We start from the raw sequence: 16,097 nt of genomic DNA, 5'->3' as shown, positions 1-16,097 counted from the left end.
AGACATTATGCTAAGCAGTTTCTATGTAGTACCTCCTTTAATACTCAAAAAGTAAGTCCAATTACTATACTTACTTTACAGATGAGAAAACAGATTTAGCTAGATGAAATAATTTGCCCATGATTACAGTGTAAGTGGAAGCAGTGCAAGCATTTTCATCTCGGTTTTCTTACCTCAATCATTCTTTTCTTAATCTCTATGCTATATTATAAAACTCTTATTACCACAGAGGGATACAGAGAAAAGCCCAAGGCTTTATCAATCAAGTCAGATCATTGTTGGATACCTGCAGAGCTATAGGGGTGACATCCAGGGGTGAATCTTTAAGGATTATGCCTGGGTCCCTGCAGTGCCTATGGATCAATCAAGATCTAAACTTACTAAAACACTCCTTGTTTAAAGGAGTTGATACCCTTCTATGGGTCACCCAGGACAGTTAATAAGTCCCTTTGGCTAAAATGAAGGTATGGATATGTAAAACTCCTGCCATACTTTCTACTCTTTAGAATATTTCCTCTATTCTAAAAATTTGAATTTCCATTAGGAACTTATTGATATTTGAACTAACTACTGAATCTTGTGTTCTAGGTATTACTATTTGAAAGGTTTTGCTCCTTGGAGCCATCTTTACTTTTCCATTTCTGATTATTACACATCGCATGAATTATGTTTTTCCTTTTGATATCTGGATCAGATCGAAGTCCATTGTACTTAATTAAGGAAATGATATAAATGTAGTTGCTATAAGTGTCCCTAGCAGGGTCATTGTTCTCATTTTTATGACTGTTTAGCTCTATCATAGTTAGATATTTTTAATCCTTATGTAAAAGGTAAACATGCATATGTACTTTTATAGTGTATAGTGATGATCAAATTAAGTTGAATATCAAAAACTATAAATTTACTGATTCAAAATATAAAGCATTTCATGTGCATATACCATATTAATTTTGTGTTTAACACATTTTAATTTTGATATAACTCCAATTTTTAAATAAAACTCTAACTTTTTAAATATAGATTAATCTAGTAACATTTTAGTCAGGATTTCAAGATGGAAAGGGTGCTGACCACTTGAATATATACGTTAGGAGTTACTGTATAGACCTCAAAATATCTTTTAACCATTGATTTGTACATTTAATTTAGGAAAAGTGAAAAATCAATTTGTTATAAATAAAGATTTTGACACGCACTTATTTGTGATATCTTAGCAACCTTTTTCAACATGTTACAGAATTTGCTACTCTCAAGAGAGAGAAAAGTAAATCTTGGAAAATCTCAAGAGTGCCAAAAATTGCAGTTGACAGAGAAATTCTTCAGATAAACACCTCAAATTTTGTACTTACTGTTTTAAAACTGATCTCAAAGTACTCTCACCTGGATTTTTAATATTTTGACTAACGCTATACCCTATTTTTAACAACTTTTTAAAGTATTATAAGGGAGAGATTTCATATGTGTAAAACACACGTACAGGGCTTCCCTGGTGGCTCAGTGGTTGAGAGTCCACCTGGCAATGCAGGGGACGCGGGTTCGTGTCCCGGTTCGGGAAGATCCCACATGCCGCGGAGCTGCTGGGCCCGTGAGCCATGGCCGCTGAGCCTGCACATCCGGAGCCTGTGCTCCGCAATGGGAGAGGCCACAACAGTGAGAGGCCCGTGTACCGCAAAAAAAAAAAAAAAAAAAGTATCTCCTTTCTAAAACACACGTACAACTAATACAGTTTGGTCTTTCTGAATAAATATAAGTTTTAATTTTACCTTGCCAATGAGATCTTTTTTTAACTTTAATTTTTTTAATTGAAGTATAGTTGATTTACCATGTTGTGTTAGTTTCTGGTGTATAGCAAAGTGAGTCAGTTATAAAATGTGTTTGTGTATATATATGTATATATATATATATATATATATATACACACACATATATATACACACACACACACATACATACACACATGTTTTCATATTCTTTTCCAGTATAGGTTATTACAAGATATTGAATATAGCTCCCTGTGCTATACAGTAGGACCTTGTCGTTTATTTTAAATGAGATCTTTATTTGTAACTCCACAGATAAATTCCTAGAAAGCTATTTGGATTAGTACACCCATTTATAGAAGTTTTAAAAATATACCTAGCTGCATTTTCATGCATAACATTTCATCAGAAACATAGTGCCCCAGAGTTGTGTTTTCTTTGCATGCAGTGGAGTTTTTCTAACATTGCGGTAAATACCACCACATAACTATAAACACCTTGAAGTTAAATATTCAGTAAACCTAGCTTTCATTTTCACCAGCCTTTTTACAACCTCTTTCAAAACTCAGCTGAAGATTCACACTCTGCAAATCCCACATGATTCACCCTGTGCCATTCTGACTTCCTCTTGTATTTCCACTCTGGCAGCACTTCCAACTTGCCTATTCCTTGTTGGTTGTTCTGTTTTATAATGTTTGTAAACATCTACATATTTTATATCGCCAGTTAGACTGGGAATTCTTTGAAAACCAAGGATTTATTTCTTCAGTTTTTCTTGTCATAGTTCTCCCTAGGATACTATAAACCATTGTTTCTTCTCTAGGCTCCTCATGGATTTGGGAGCCAGGCTACCATAGCTGTAGAGCAAATTTCAGATTTGGAAAGAAGAGGGTGGAAGACGGTAAGGGGGAATAGGGCAGCATCTATTTAGTGATCCACAATTAGCAGAATGCACCTTGGCCCCTCCCAATCCCCAGGTCTCATGCTTCTACTAGCATTGAGGGGAGGCAGCTAGGCTGCATGTTTCCCATGCACACCAGCAGCCGCTATGTACAAATTTCTTCCCTCCTACAGATGCCTTCACTATTTATTTTAATTGACTTTTACTGGTATAAAATGGTGTTGGGAGGATGGACAAGTAAAGAGAGGACACATGTGGTGTAATTGTCCATGGAGCCTTGGTTCTTCTGGACATGGTCATAACTTTTATGGCACCTAATACAGTATGCAGTAGGTATTCAATACAGAGTATTGGCTAACTCATATGGGAATATGGATGTGGATGACCTGGAGAAGTAAAACAAAAGAAAGATTTATGATGACACTGAAAATATTGGGTTTTTTGAACAGCAGAGTCATACTCTGAATTGTGTTGGTCTTAACTTACGGACAACTTGTTCTCATATTAGTTTAAGTGAAATGTGGATGGAAGAAAATTGGGTTGGAGGTCAACATGGCCTGGGGTTTCAGGAATCCTTCAAAATTTTTCTGCTAATAACTCATAGAGAATAATCAGCAAGAACTTAATTTTTTTAATTAATTTATTTAATTTATTTATTTTTGGCTGCATTGGGTCTTCATTGCTGTGCACGGGCTTTCTCTAGCTGTGGCGAGTGGGGGCTACTCTTTGCTGTGGTGCATGGGCTTCTCATTGCGGTGGCTTCTCTTGTTGCGGAGCACAGGCTGTAGGCACATGGGCTTCAGTAATTGTGGCTCGTGGACTCTAGAGTGCAGGCTCAGTAGTTGTGGCACACAGGCTTACTTGCTCTGTCACATGTGGGATCTTCCTGGACCAGGGCTCGAACCCGTGTCGCCTGCATTGGCAGGCAGATTCTTAACCACTGCACCACCAGGGAAGCCTCAGAACTTAATTTTTTAAAACGACTTGTTTATGTGAGCAAATATGGAAGATTTGATGAGAACATTGACTATAGGATTATGGGAGCTAGCTTTAAAAACCCCTATAGAAAGACATTTCATTTATATGATGTTGGGAAATTTAGGTTATTGAACTTATTTTATTAATTATCTCCCACAGCTCTGCAAGTGAATCTGGTTCTCAAAGCACTTGTGACCAACTTGTAACTCCAACAGCCCTGGCTGCCTGTACCAGAGTTGACTCCTGTTTTACGCCATGGTTTGTCCCATCTCTTGGCGTTTCCTTCCAGTTTGCTCACCTGGAGTTCCATTTTTGTCATCACCTTGATCAACTAGGCACAGGTACTCTATTTTAGCATCAGAATAACATTCACTTAATACTTACTGTTTTATCCCTGCACAAAACTCCTTCCCTACTGACCACCACTCACAAGGTGGAGGAAACTTTTAGAAGCAGCATTCATCTCCTCTAACAGTAAGCACCAGCAAAGTTATTCTGAAGTTGATTTCATATGATAGGTGTCCCCCTTACATTTGAACCATCTTATGGACCTGTTATATAGGGTACCAGTTATATTGAATTGCCATGATTTTGCACACTTCCTAATGAGAATTTTCAAGGAAGTTACAAAAATTGCAGGTTTTACTGTTACTCCAATTATGATCTTTTTGAAAGAAATACATCTGTTTTTTTCCTATCTTATGAGCCATTACATGAATGGCATATAGTTTCCAAAAGTACTTGATATTACCTTATCTCGAAAGTACAAAAACCTTCTACAAAAAATGGGCAAATTCTCCAATAATTTAAAAGACTAGCATTTTTACAAGTTTATAAGGTAGAAGAATAAGTTTTTCCACACACCAAAAGTGGCCTTTTATAAGTTTGCTCATGTTCATGAATAATTATTCCTAAAAGCCTGTACCAAACCTTTTCTACTTAATACATTTTGATTCTGGTATTAGGTTTTCAACCTACATGTAATGGAAAAATGAAAAAAATCAGATTAAAACTAAACACAGCTGCTGTTAAGCATCTTGCCTTTTCAGCAAAAATGGAGTTTAACCTGTATTTTCTAACTCTGTTTGGGTCATGTTTTTGGTTTTGAGATTTGATGGTAGATACAGAGCACTTCTATGAAATGCTTCTTAAATATTTACCTCCTCTTCATTTTATTTGTTGTCTTTTGTGATCAAATTTTTATCTGTGCATGTAACCTTTGTAAAGAGACCTGCTGATTGAACAAAACAGTTTTGTTTGCAAATATCAAATGGTAATTCAAATGTTATATTATCTTCAAGAGAATATTTGAATTTATTAACCAGCAAATATTGCATTCAGTAACCAAGAAATGAATAATTTAAATGTCATCTCTTTATTTCCATAAAGCGTTGGCTCATCTCAACTGCTGTTTTTCTTGTTTGTTTTCTCAACAGCTCCACCGCAATACCTACAGCCATTTATTTCTGATAAAAATGTGCCATCTGAACTAGAATACATGATTATTTCCTTCAAAGAACCACACATGTATCTTCGACAATGGAACAATAGTTCTGTCTGTCAGGAGATGCAGTTCTCAGCTCAAGCAGACTGTAAACTTCTAGAGTGCAGAAATGTTACAATGCAAAGCATGGTGAAACCCTTCAGCATCTTTGGACAGATTGCAGTTTCCAGCAATGCAGTAGAAAAGCTGATTGATTGCTCTATCAACGTTGACTCAATATTTGTAAACTTTGGGCAACATGTAGTTCATTCTCTAAACACTGCAATACAAGCTTGGCAACAGGTATGTATATTCTAGAACAGTTTACAGTTTGTCTGTGTGTGATCTTTTACTAGGCACTTTATGTTATCACTTCTAATAGTAAATTAAGCACAAACAAAAATGTGAGAGAATGAAGAATTTGATGGGCACCATAATATTTGGGGCCTCCTCTGTTTTGGCAAAGTGATGCATGTTATTTTTAAAACCTTTGGAGAACATGGGTTCTCTACACATGCATCAGAGATGATGCCCACATTTTTGTGACTAATGTACCACATCTGTGTGGAAAGTAACACATTCCCAGAAATTTTTTCCAAGTATTATGGCTTTAGTTTGCCAAAGCTCAACTTGGTATGTATCACATTGTCGAAGCAGCCATTGCAGAAATGAAGAACCTGTGTGAGGCTTCCTGATATAAGCAGTTCATCTTTTCAAAGAGAAAAGGCAGTGAGAGGAAATTATGTGAACATAGTATAATTTAATTTTAGTCTTTCTCCCATTATCATTCTGCCATTTTGATTCACTAAAAAAGCACTCGATAATAGATTTTGTAACCAGCTAAAGACTCTTGATAATAATTTTTTACTTTTACCTTTTGTCAGAAATTATCCATATCGAAAAAGAGTTAGAATATACGTCTGTTTTGAATGACATATTTAAAATGGGGAACCTGCCCACGTCCACTAACATGAAACTAATTTCACAGAATATTTGGATAATATTGATAATATGCTCAGTGATTTAATAACAAATCACCTCTGCTTCCCTTACTGATTTTCAGTATAATATTGCATTTCAATAAAGCTTGTGTTATTTAAGCTGAGACATTTCCCCACATTTTGTATGTTACAGGTATTTGTGCAGACTAACTCCCCAAGAGAAATGGTCCTTCACTCCACCCTGACCTCATGTGGGGATGGGGCAGTGGTGGGGGGGAGGGGCTTGAGTTCTAGAATTTTTATGGGAATGAACTCTTTTCTTTATATGCATGAAGACCTATACAAGACTAAGGAATTAATTACCTAACATGGCACTACAATAGCAAAGGGAAAGAAGATAACACATCTGTTTCATATTTTAAAATTCTTTTTTAAGGGCATTCCATGGTTTTCTTGCTGCAGAGGACATGCGTAAAATAAGAGCTAGTGTGATCTAAATCTTTGCAGCTGGTTCGAATAGCGATGTGAAAAAAACCTCCGTGGCTCCAATTTCTGTTTTTTGTCATATTTTGAACAATGCATTTAATAAAAAACAAACCTAGAAAATATAAAAGAGTCATTGATAGAGCATTTAATCCCAGGATATTTTTGTCTTGGTATCAGGACCATTGTAAGAGGACTCATGTGTAGCAACTACTGCAAAATGGCCCTCAGAAATATCAGTTTCCTCCCAGGGTAAAAATATTCTCTTAGACACAGCTATACATATAAATAAAATACGGTGCATAAATATTTAAATGTTTTAAACCACATCAGAGTGTGAATGACTGACTGGCTAACACAGTGCCTTGAAGGAATATTCTGAGTTTTTTTAAAAATGGAATTGTATATTTGATTAAGTAGAGCCATATGTCACGTAGCATATCGCTGACAGGTACATTCTGTGAATAGTTGGTTCTGATTTATACAGGGATTTGGCAATGTTAACATGAGCCACAAGAGGATATACTTCTGTAATTGTTGCTATAATTTTCTTGTTTCCTCCCATGTCAAGCGTACTTGCCACCAAGTTTTAATGTGGTAGGCATCTCTAACCCTGTGTATTCTAAAGTAAATACAAAAATGCACTACTTTGAAATTACAGGACATTTGACATTGAAATGGGCTTATAGAGGGGTTATTAAGTTCATTGTTTCTAAGATGTTCTGAATGTGGTTTATCCCCTTTAGAGGGGAAACTTAGTTACCCAAGCTTGGATTTTATTATGTATATAATGCTCATATACAGTATAATTATTGCCAATGAAAAACGTGAACTTAACAAGCTGGATAAGCAATTTGAGTTTTCCACATACTTTTTATCGGGTTCGTATCCGAGACAAGTCATTTGTATCCAGTGTGGATGGACCAGACAGTTGAAGCATGAAACAATTTGGCCTTTCACCTTTAGGTCACAGTTCAAGATTAACAGAAGCCTTCATCAGTGTCTGATTTCTCTGGCTGTAGTTTTTTTTTTCTCTTTTGTAAATGATTAATGTTTTGTGAAACCAGATTAAGGACCCAAAATGCCACTTGCAGTTTGCTTTATATTTCCATGTCACATTCCCACATTTGGACCAAATAGGATTTAAAGGAGATTTTTATTTAAAAATCAAGGTTGTGCTCATGTATCTTATCTTACACCATAATGATATCTCTCTTTAATTGCCTGTATAACAGTCCAGCACAAATCTTAAATGTAAATAAGCCATCTCTTAATTACGAAAGCATTCTGAGGTTGCGCTTTTATATGATGTCACATACAATATGTACAAATTTTTTTATAATATACTAGAATTTAAACATTCCAAGAAACGCTTAAACTTATTACAGTTTTAATGAACTCCACAGATGAAGGAGCAGTAGAGAAACAGTTCCCTGAGGACTTTGAGTATTCTTTAGAAAAATGTAAACAAGCCCCTTGTGTTCTTTCATTTACATTTTTTCCTAAAACCCTCATCATTTATTAAACGTCAGTTTTTAGAGATGAGGAAAGTAATATGATTTTTTTCTACCCAAGCCCCATCTGGTAACTTAACCTCTGTGTAACCAGCAGATTGATCCCAATTCATTATGAAAATTGAATTTCAGTCTCAGGATGTCTATCTAAGTGGGAGTTGGAATCATATCCCTTTCTTCATGTTTGTACTGTTGGACCTAACGGAGAGAAAAATGTTTACAAGGAGAGCAGTTTATGTTGATTATATAACGCTAAATGGAAAAATCTCATCAAAACTAATTGTACACTGTGACTCCAGTTTAATTAAAGGTTTACAAACCTTTAAATATATAAGATATAAAAGATAGGATTAGATCGGATAGACTAGAATAGGAACAGGCAGGACACTCAGAAGTGAAAAATTGCTGGAAAAAAAAATTCTCCAAAATGTTCACAGCAGTTATCCCTGAGTATAAAATTAGAGACTTTGTTTTTAAAAATCAGTACTTTCTGTATTTTCTAATTTTTATACTGGGAACATATATTACACTTGTAATTTTAAAAGTTAAATTTACTCATGTTTGTTTCATAAGTGTTTATTGAGTACTTATGTGTCAGGCATTATGCTGACTACAGGAGCAAAAGTTGTAACTAACAAAAGACCTGGTTCCTGCCCTTATGCAGCATAGAGTCTAATGATGGAGACAACAATGACCCATAATCATGCAAATAATTACTCAGTCCCAATAGGGATCAGTGCTTTTAAGGCAAAATACATAGTGTTGTGTGAGCATAAAATAGAGGGACCTAAGGTGATCTGGGAGGATCCCAGGAGGCTACTTTACTCTGAGGGCATGACCTGAAAATAGGAACCTGAAAGCTGAGTTGGAAGAAATTAGTCAAGCAAGGAGGAAAAGAGGTCCAAGCAGAAGAAAGGCACTGAGGCAGGAAGGAATTTGATGTGTTGGATGAATTGAAAGGAGGCCAGTGCAGCGTTGGAGCGGCTGAAAAGGGCTGGTGGAGCTGGGGTCTAGCAGGCAAACGGAGAGCGGTTCAAGATGCAGCAGGGGCCAGATCAGGCAGGACGCCTAAAACCCACGGGCCGTCCAGTTCTGAAATCATAGCTCATGATTAAAAGCCACAGCAAAAAGTAATATGGTAGGCGGCAGATAATTACTGGTTATAACTGCTTCAGTCTCACTTAGCCAGAGACTCCTTTTATGATTCCTGTGGTTGTCAGGCAAGGTTCCACTCCATGAGAATAGAGAGGTTTGGTGAGAATAGATGGATGATAGAGCGAACGCTTTAGGAGACCCTCAAGGGTATCTAGAAGAATGAGGTATTTCAGGGCCTCTTCACCGACTGCAGCTGTAGAGCTCTGCCTGCCCACTTTAGGGGCCTTCTGGATGATTAGGAAGGGATTGTACCTCCCAAGAAAATGTTCTCATGAGGTTCTAGATCAGGTCTTGGTCCAGGCTGGATTCCAGGTGTGTTCATCCATAGACTCCTTGGCTTCAGGCCATGTAGTCACTTAAATTTCTATGCTCATGAGTGGTATATCCCTTTTTACTCTCCCTCCCCTCAGTAAAATGGCAAATGACAGAGTGTGGCATTGTGACATTATTTAGATCCACAACCAGGAAATAGAAGCCAACTGGAGAAGCATCAGTTACATATTACCTCCTATTGTCTGCAGATTCAGTGGCTAGTTAAGATATTTTTCTTGCATTCTCAAGTTAACCATTTATTTAGCTATTCTTTTCATTTACCAAAGGTATGTTTATTATTTTTTAAGCCATAAGCTAACCAAAGTGATAAAAGAGTAAGCACAGAAATGCTCTATCACATTGCCAGTGCTTCGATATAACAGCAACCAGTGGAGATACCATTAAGTTGAGAAGGAGGTACCAACACAGGAACGTATTACTAATTTGCTGAACCTTAGTAGATTAATGGAAGACATTTGCTGATTGATTATTAGCTGAAACAGACACCAACAACTGTTTTTCAACTAACGTTTTTTGCCTTGAAATCTGCAGCTTGGCTTATACTGACTCTGAAGTTGATCTGTTTTGTGTGTTCAGCCTCTTAACAATAGCGGGAAAGTTATGGTTTTATTTACATCTCTCCCTGAGCAGATTTACACACACACATCCACCCTCCCCCTCAGGGGAACTGGGGATGTATTACCTAAATGATCCTTACTTTCTGTAGGGTACAAACTGTGGCTTTGGTAATTGGTCTTGATTGTCAAGTTGAGAAGGCCAGGAACATGGTAATTCTAGCCTGTGGTACTCTGCTCAAAAACGTGCGCTACCCAGTACGGCATTCTTTGTAGCATGTTAATTCATTTAAAAATGTTAAAAGTTTGAAGGATCTCATTGTTCTTTTACTCTTCTGTGTGTATGATTTATTTTGCAGGAATATAAATCAAAACATATTCTTGGAACATTTAAGATCTCTTTAAGGTATTTTTTGTGCTTATCCTGGAAGTATAGAATACTTTGTATACCAGAGCTAATGACAACAGATCTTTTAGTATTTCTGTGTTGTAACAATCGCCACTGGGCAGACAGCTGCCAAACATCTTGCAATTAATCTGATGCACATTGGCTTTCGTATTCTTTTTCTTTCAGAATAAATGCCCTGAGGTAGAGGAGTTGGTCTTCAGCCATTTTGTGATCTGTAATGACACACAGGAGACACTGCGGTTTGGCCAGGTGGATACTGATGAAAATATTCTGCTGGCCAGTCTCCATAGTCACCAGTACAGCTGGCGCTCTCACAAATCCCCACAGGTATTTGAGAAACAGCCTTACAAACACAGCAATTTTTAAGGTTGCGGATTCATTTCTTCTGCATTTGTGTGCCTGTGTCTAGTTATTTCCCTTTTTAAGTCTCCCACGGGGTCGCACAGTATGGCTACATCTGACAGAAACCCAGAAATGTTTAGAGGAGGGAGCACAGTGTACCCATGCTCCTCTTGGAGTGGACGTTCTCTTGTTCAGCATAGGTGCTCTTGAGGGAGCCTGGTGTGGTGATTATGAGGTTGAACTGTAGAGCCAGAGTACGTCAGCTTGGATCCTGGCTCTGAATTACCTCGCTTTGCTTTCATACTTCAGTTTTCTCATGTGTAAATTGGGGATAATAATAGTACCTGTTTCATAGGGTCATGAGAACTAAATAAGTTAATATGTGCAAGGCACTAAAATAGTGCTTGATATACTATAAACATTGTATGTTGGGTATTATTTTTCATTTGTTTATTCAGATTCTTACTGTGTATATAGTCCGTGGCAGTCATGTCTTAGGCACTGGGGATTCAAAGGCAGAGAAGTCTTAGTCCTTGCCCTCCAATGACAGCTCACCGTCTGTGACAAAATGAGCACAATGACAGACTATGCCCAAGGGAGCACTGAGAAAAGACATACCAAAGGATGTCTGTTTTCCAAGTAGTATAATTCCATTTTCCTGTCACTTTAGATGGGAATAATTAGAGGGATGTGCCCTGCAGGGATAGCTGAGGATGAATTAAATACAAAGATGATGTCTTAAATGAGTAAAAGAAATCCTAGGAAGTACTCTCAAGAATAATGTATTTCTAAAACTCTGGGTAATAAGGAAACTACTGTCTGCTTATGATTAAAAGAAAGTCATTAGATTAGAGAGTTTTCCCATCTCGTCTATAGACCAGCTTTAGAATATGTTACACCCTCAGCTATTTTCTTTTTTTCAGTAGCTCGATTCTGATTTCTTACTTGCTTTTTCGTCATATTGCCACACTATTAGTATAAAATTTGGAAAAGTAGATATAGTGCAGTTCTTCTTAAGTCTGTTTAATTCTGGTTATTCTAACAGGACATTAAGACATCATATCTCCTTTTCTAATAAACGTTCTTACAAAACTGTCTCATATGATATGATATTGCACTTGTATTTTTAGAATGAATGACATTCCCTTCTTTTCTTTTTTTTTTTTATTTTATTTTATTTATTTATTTGTGGCTGCATTGGGTCTTCTTTGCTGCGCGTGGGCTTTCTCTAGTTGTGGCGAATAGGGACTACTCTTCATTGCAGTGCAGGGGCTTCTCACTGCTGTGGCTTCTCTTGTTGTGGAGCACGGGCTCTAGGCACGTGGGCTTCAGTAGTTGTAGCACATGAGCTCAGTAGTTGTGGCTCGCGGGCTCTAGAGCACAGGCCTCAGTAGTTGTGGTACACGGGCTTAGTTGCTCCACAGCATGTGAGATCTTCCCGGACCAGGGCTCGAACCCGTGTCCCCTGCATTGGCAGGCGGATTCTTAACCACTGCGCCACCAGGAAAGCCCGTGCCCTTATTTTCTAATCCTCCTTTTGAGAAATGTCTGTGTAAGCGAGTTTTTAAGTCGTTTGGTTGTTTACCCCTTGTAACATCATTAAAAGACAATTGGTTGGTTGGTTGGTTCGTTTCAAAAATAAGTAATTTTTTTTCTTATTAATGGCAAAAGTAAGAACGTAGAGCAGATATATAAACCAAAAAAGGAAAACGAAAAAGACCACCTATAATTCCAACCACCCAGAGGCAATCCATGTTGTACAGCCTTTTAGAGCTTCGAAAGGCTTCTATGATCATTGCATTCCCAGAAATGAACTAATAGTGATGGGAAAGAAACCTCTGAGAAGGTGCAGTAATGTGTAATCGTATACTGTACCTGTAGCCACTTCACCCATTCATACACACACGCTGCAGGCCTTAGCCGATAAAAAGCAAAGCAGAGGAAGCTTACCTCCCTTCAAAGACATTTTAAGCTGCATAGACTACCATGGCCCTCAGTGACCCTCAAGATTCCCTGGAGACTGGAGCCAGGATGGGAAAGGTGATCGTAAGAACAGAAGGCTCAGGGGTGTGGAGTAACAGTAGTCTTCATGTTATGGATGTACGGTTTCTAGATGGGAAGGACATAAACAGGAAAAAAGAATGGCTAACCACTGCCACACTATACCTTTCATATTTATACTCTTCTGCACTTGGGTCTTTTTGTATTTATTACTAATCTTGTTTTCATAATATCCCTGTGTGATTTGTATTTTTTGTTACGCATATTTTATAGGTAAGGAGACAGAAATGTTAAGCTAAGATGGTGGTAGAGATGGATCTGAATCCCATGTCTTTTCACTCTCAATATAGTGTTATTTCTACCACATTGTCAAACTCTCCTAGGTTTTGACAGCATGATTCGTCTGTTAGAAGAGCCAAATGGTGAGGTTTTAAGAGAAGGGCTGAGAAATCACTGGTATAATACTCTACATTTAAAGCTAGACTAATATGGGATTCTTGGTACAAGTATGAACCCTTGCAAAGCTTTAAGGACCAAAAACAATAAGAACCTTTTAATGACAAACTGGAAACATAAGACAGGTATCTATTAAACTTTTTTTTCCTCTTTTTAATTTGTAACTGCATCCTCTGGATACAAATTTTAAGATGAGCTAGTCATTATAATCTTTAGACTAAAACTTAGATTGTATTTGTAAAAGGTGTCTCTTTACTACAGCTACCTATGCTACGTAAAGAAGTGTGTTTTAGGACCCTCTGAAGCCAGAGAGGTCTTAATGGGCCCAGAGGGTCTTCATGGAATTCCATACACACACAATTGCATATTCTGCTGTGTTCTAATGAGAGGTTACATCTGAGGATCAGAAAAGCTAACCACTTAGCTTCAAACTGCACCTGGAGGTAGTCATAGACTCACAAGTGAGCAAACTGTTCCTTTTTCCAGACTCCAAGTCATATCCTGCACTGCCCAGCAGCTTGGTTTTAGGAACATTTGTGTCTGCATGTTTATGCTACCTTGGGTGTTAGTCAATTCATAGTCTCAGGGAGGATTTCTAAAGTTCAGAGAACTTAACTCTGCTAAACAATGTAGCTTATATTGCAGAGATCAAGAAAGTGGCAATGACACCTGGAAAGGTTTCAAAGAGGTCAACATGTCTTAGAACCACACAGGAGGTTGCTATCAACAGTAAGTCCCAACAGGATGGAAAAAAATATAGACACAACCAATTCCAGAAATCCAAAGCTGAAAAACCTTTTAGAATTGAAATGTTATAAACTCTCCTTATAGTTTCTAACACATGCTCTGAGGCAGAATCACTTAAAATGCTGGATATCCCACAACAGTTGCTTGCCTAAGCAAACAAAGGAAGAACAAAACTTTTTCCTAGGGAATAATTGAACATATTCAGCTGCACAGTCATATATGCCACCACAGAGGGCCCTTAAATATTCCAATTCAGTAGACTTCAGATCAGGTTGGACAAGAACAGTAACCAGTCCTTTACTGAGAAGTGCTTCACATTATATGAAGTTGAATCTAAGGACTGGATATGTGAGTTTATGGAATCTTTCCCCAGAATATGGGCAGTATATGCAGCTCAGAGTCAAGGGAAGCTTTGTTTAATTTAGCCAAACTGACTTTAGTGGCGCTTCCATCATAGTAGGACTTGTGTGTAGGCTGTTCAAGTTAACTTCCTTTTCTGGTTAAGAGAGAGCACTGTTAGGTAATTAAACTGCTTGCAAAAGGAATGCCTCTATCTTGTATGTAAGGAATTACATTTGCTTTTACCCTCAAAACATGCCCAATTTAGGGCTTCCCTGGTGGCGCAGTGGTTGAGAGTCCGCCTGCCTGCCAATGCAGGGGACACGGGTTCGTACCCGGTCTGGGAAGATCCCACATGCCGCGGAGCGGCTGGGCCTGTGAGCCATGGCCGCTGGGCCTGCGCGTCCGGAGCCTGTGCTCCGCAACGGGAGAGGCCCGCGTACTGCAAAAAAAAAACATGCCCAATTTATAGATTATGCTTTTTCTTTTTTTTTTAGAATTCTTACTACGAGTGACTGAATTTTAGTAATCAAACCATCAGTCAAGGGCTTCCCTGGTGGCGCAGTGGTTTAGAGTCCGCCTGCCGATGCAGGGGACACGGGTTCGTGCCCCGGTCCGGGAAGATCCCACGTGCCGCGGAGCGGCTGCGCCCGTGAGTCATGACCGCTGAGCCTGCGCCTCCGGAGCCTGTGCTCCGCAGCGGGAGAGGCCACAACAGTGAGAGGCCCGCGTACCATTAAAAAAAAAAAAAAAACATCAGTCAAGGTGAAAATGAGCTCTAGACAGAGCTATAGAAAATAACAAAATATTGCTCCAAAATGGATATAGTAGGAAGTTTTATAAGCTTGTGAAAATGGCAGATATTTAAAAATGCGAAATGCAACAAGGTAAGAATCAATTTGGAAGAGCAGCAGAGCATCTGGGAAATACTCATCAAAGTAATCAGATTTAGGGAAGAAAATGTAAATCAGATGTTAGTTTCATCAGGCAGAGATGGGCCAACTTTTTTATGTAGGGCCAGACAGTGAATATTTTAGGCTTTCAGGACCTTAGAGCCTCTCTCAGAGCTATTCAACTCTGTACAAAAGCAATGATAACAAATGAGTTTGACTATGTGCCATAAAATTTTAAAATAAATTTTAAAATTTATTTTAAATGAGTGTGACATAAATTTTAAAAATTTTAAATAAAATTCTATTTATAGACAACGAAATTTGAAGTTCAATAATTTTCACACATCACAAACTAGTATGCTTTTTTTGACCTTTTTCAACCATCTGAAAATGTAAAAAACACTCTTAGCTCACAGGCTATACAAAAATAGGTGGTGCACCACATTTGGCCCAGAAGCCATGCCTGATTTGCCAACCCCTGCTCTCAGGTCTCTCAGTGGACAAAATTCAGGAGACTAAAGGTTTGATATAAAATTGTCTTTGTTCTGATCTAAATGGGATTCCCATCACTTGAAAACTTGGTAGCATTTTTCAGAAATTATGAAATGACAGGTAATAGTTTAAATCTAACACTTGTAAAATCAACCTGTGCTTACCACATAACAGTAAAATATTTGTATTGTTCTTGTTCTCAGCCCATATAGACAGGAAGTTCCGCAGTTCTCTATTTTTGGATGTAAAAATATTTAAAAGTGAGATCTGATCATTTTTCCTCCTGCCTAAAGGAAAAGTGATGGTTTTTTGAGTA

General features: G+C 37.9%; 1 protein-coding gene across 1 annotated transcript in view; it reads left to right on the top strand.

Annotated features, from left to right (window-relative positions):
* VPS13B (vacuolar protein sorting 13 homolog B) overlaps nt 1–16,097 on the top strand; it is an 803,413-nt gene that overhangs the window by 701,882 nt on the left and 85,434 nt on the right. The window contains exons 41-43 of the mRNA XM_082674491.1: nt 3,799–3,980; nt 5,076–5,425; nt 10,677–10,838. Coding sequence (XP_082530617.1) covers nt 3,799–3,980; nt 5,076–5,425; nt 10,677–10,838 — 694 coding nt within the window. The remainder of the gene's footprint in view (nt 1–3,798; nt 3,981–5,075; nt 5,426–10,676; nt 10,839–16,097) is intronic.

This window comes from Grampus griseus (assembly GCF_964374135.1).
Source record: "Grampus griseus genome assembly, chromosome: 17".
Lineage (NCBI taxonomy): Eukaryota > Metazoa > Chordata > Mammalia > Artiodactyla > Delphinidae > Grampus > Grampus griseus.
This window is presented reverse-complemented; position numbering and strand designations above follow the sequence as displayed.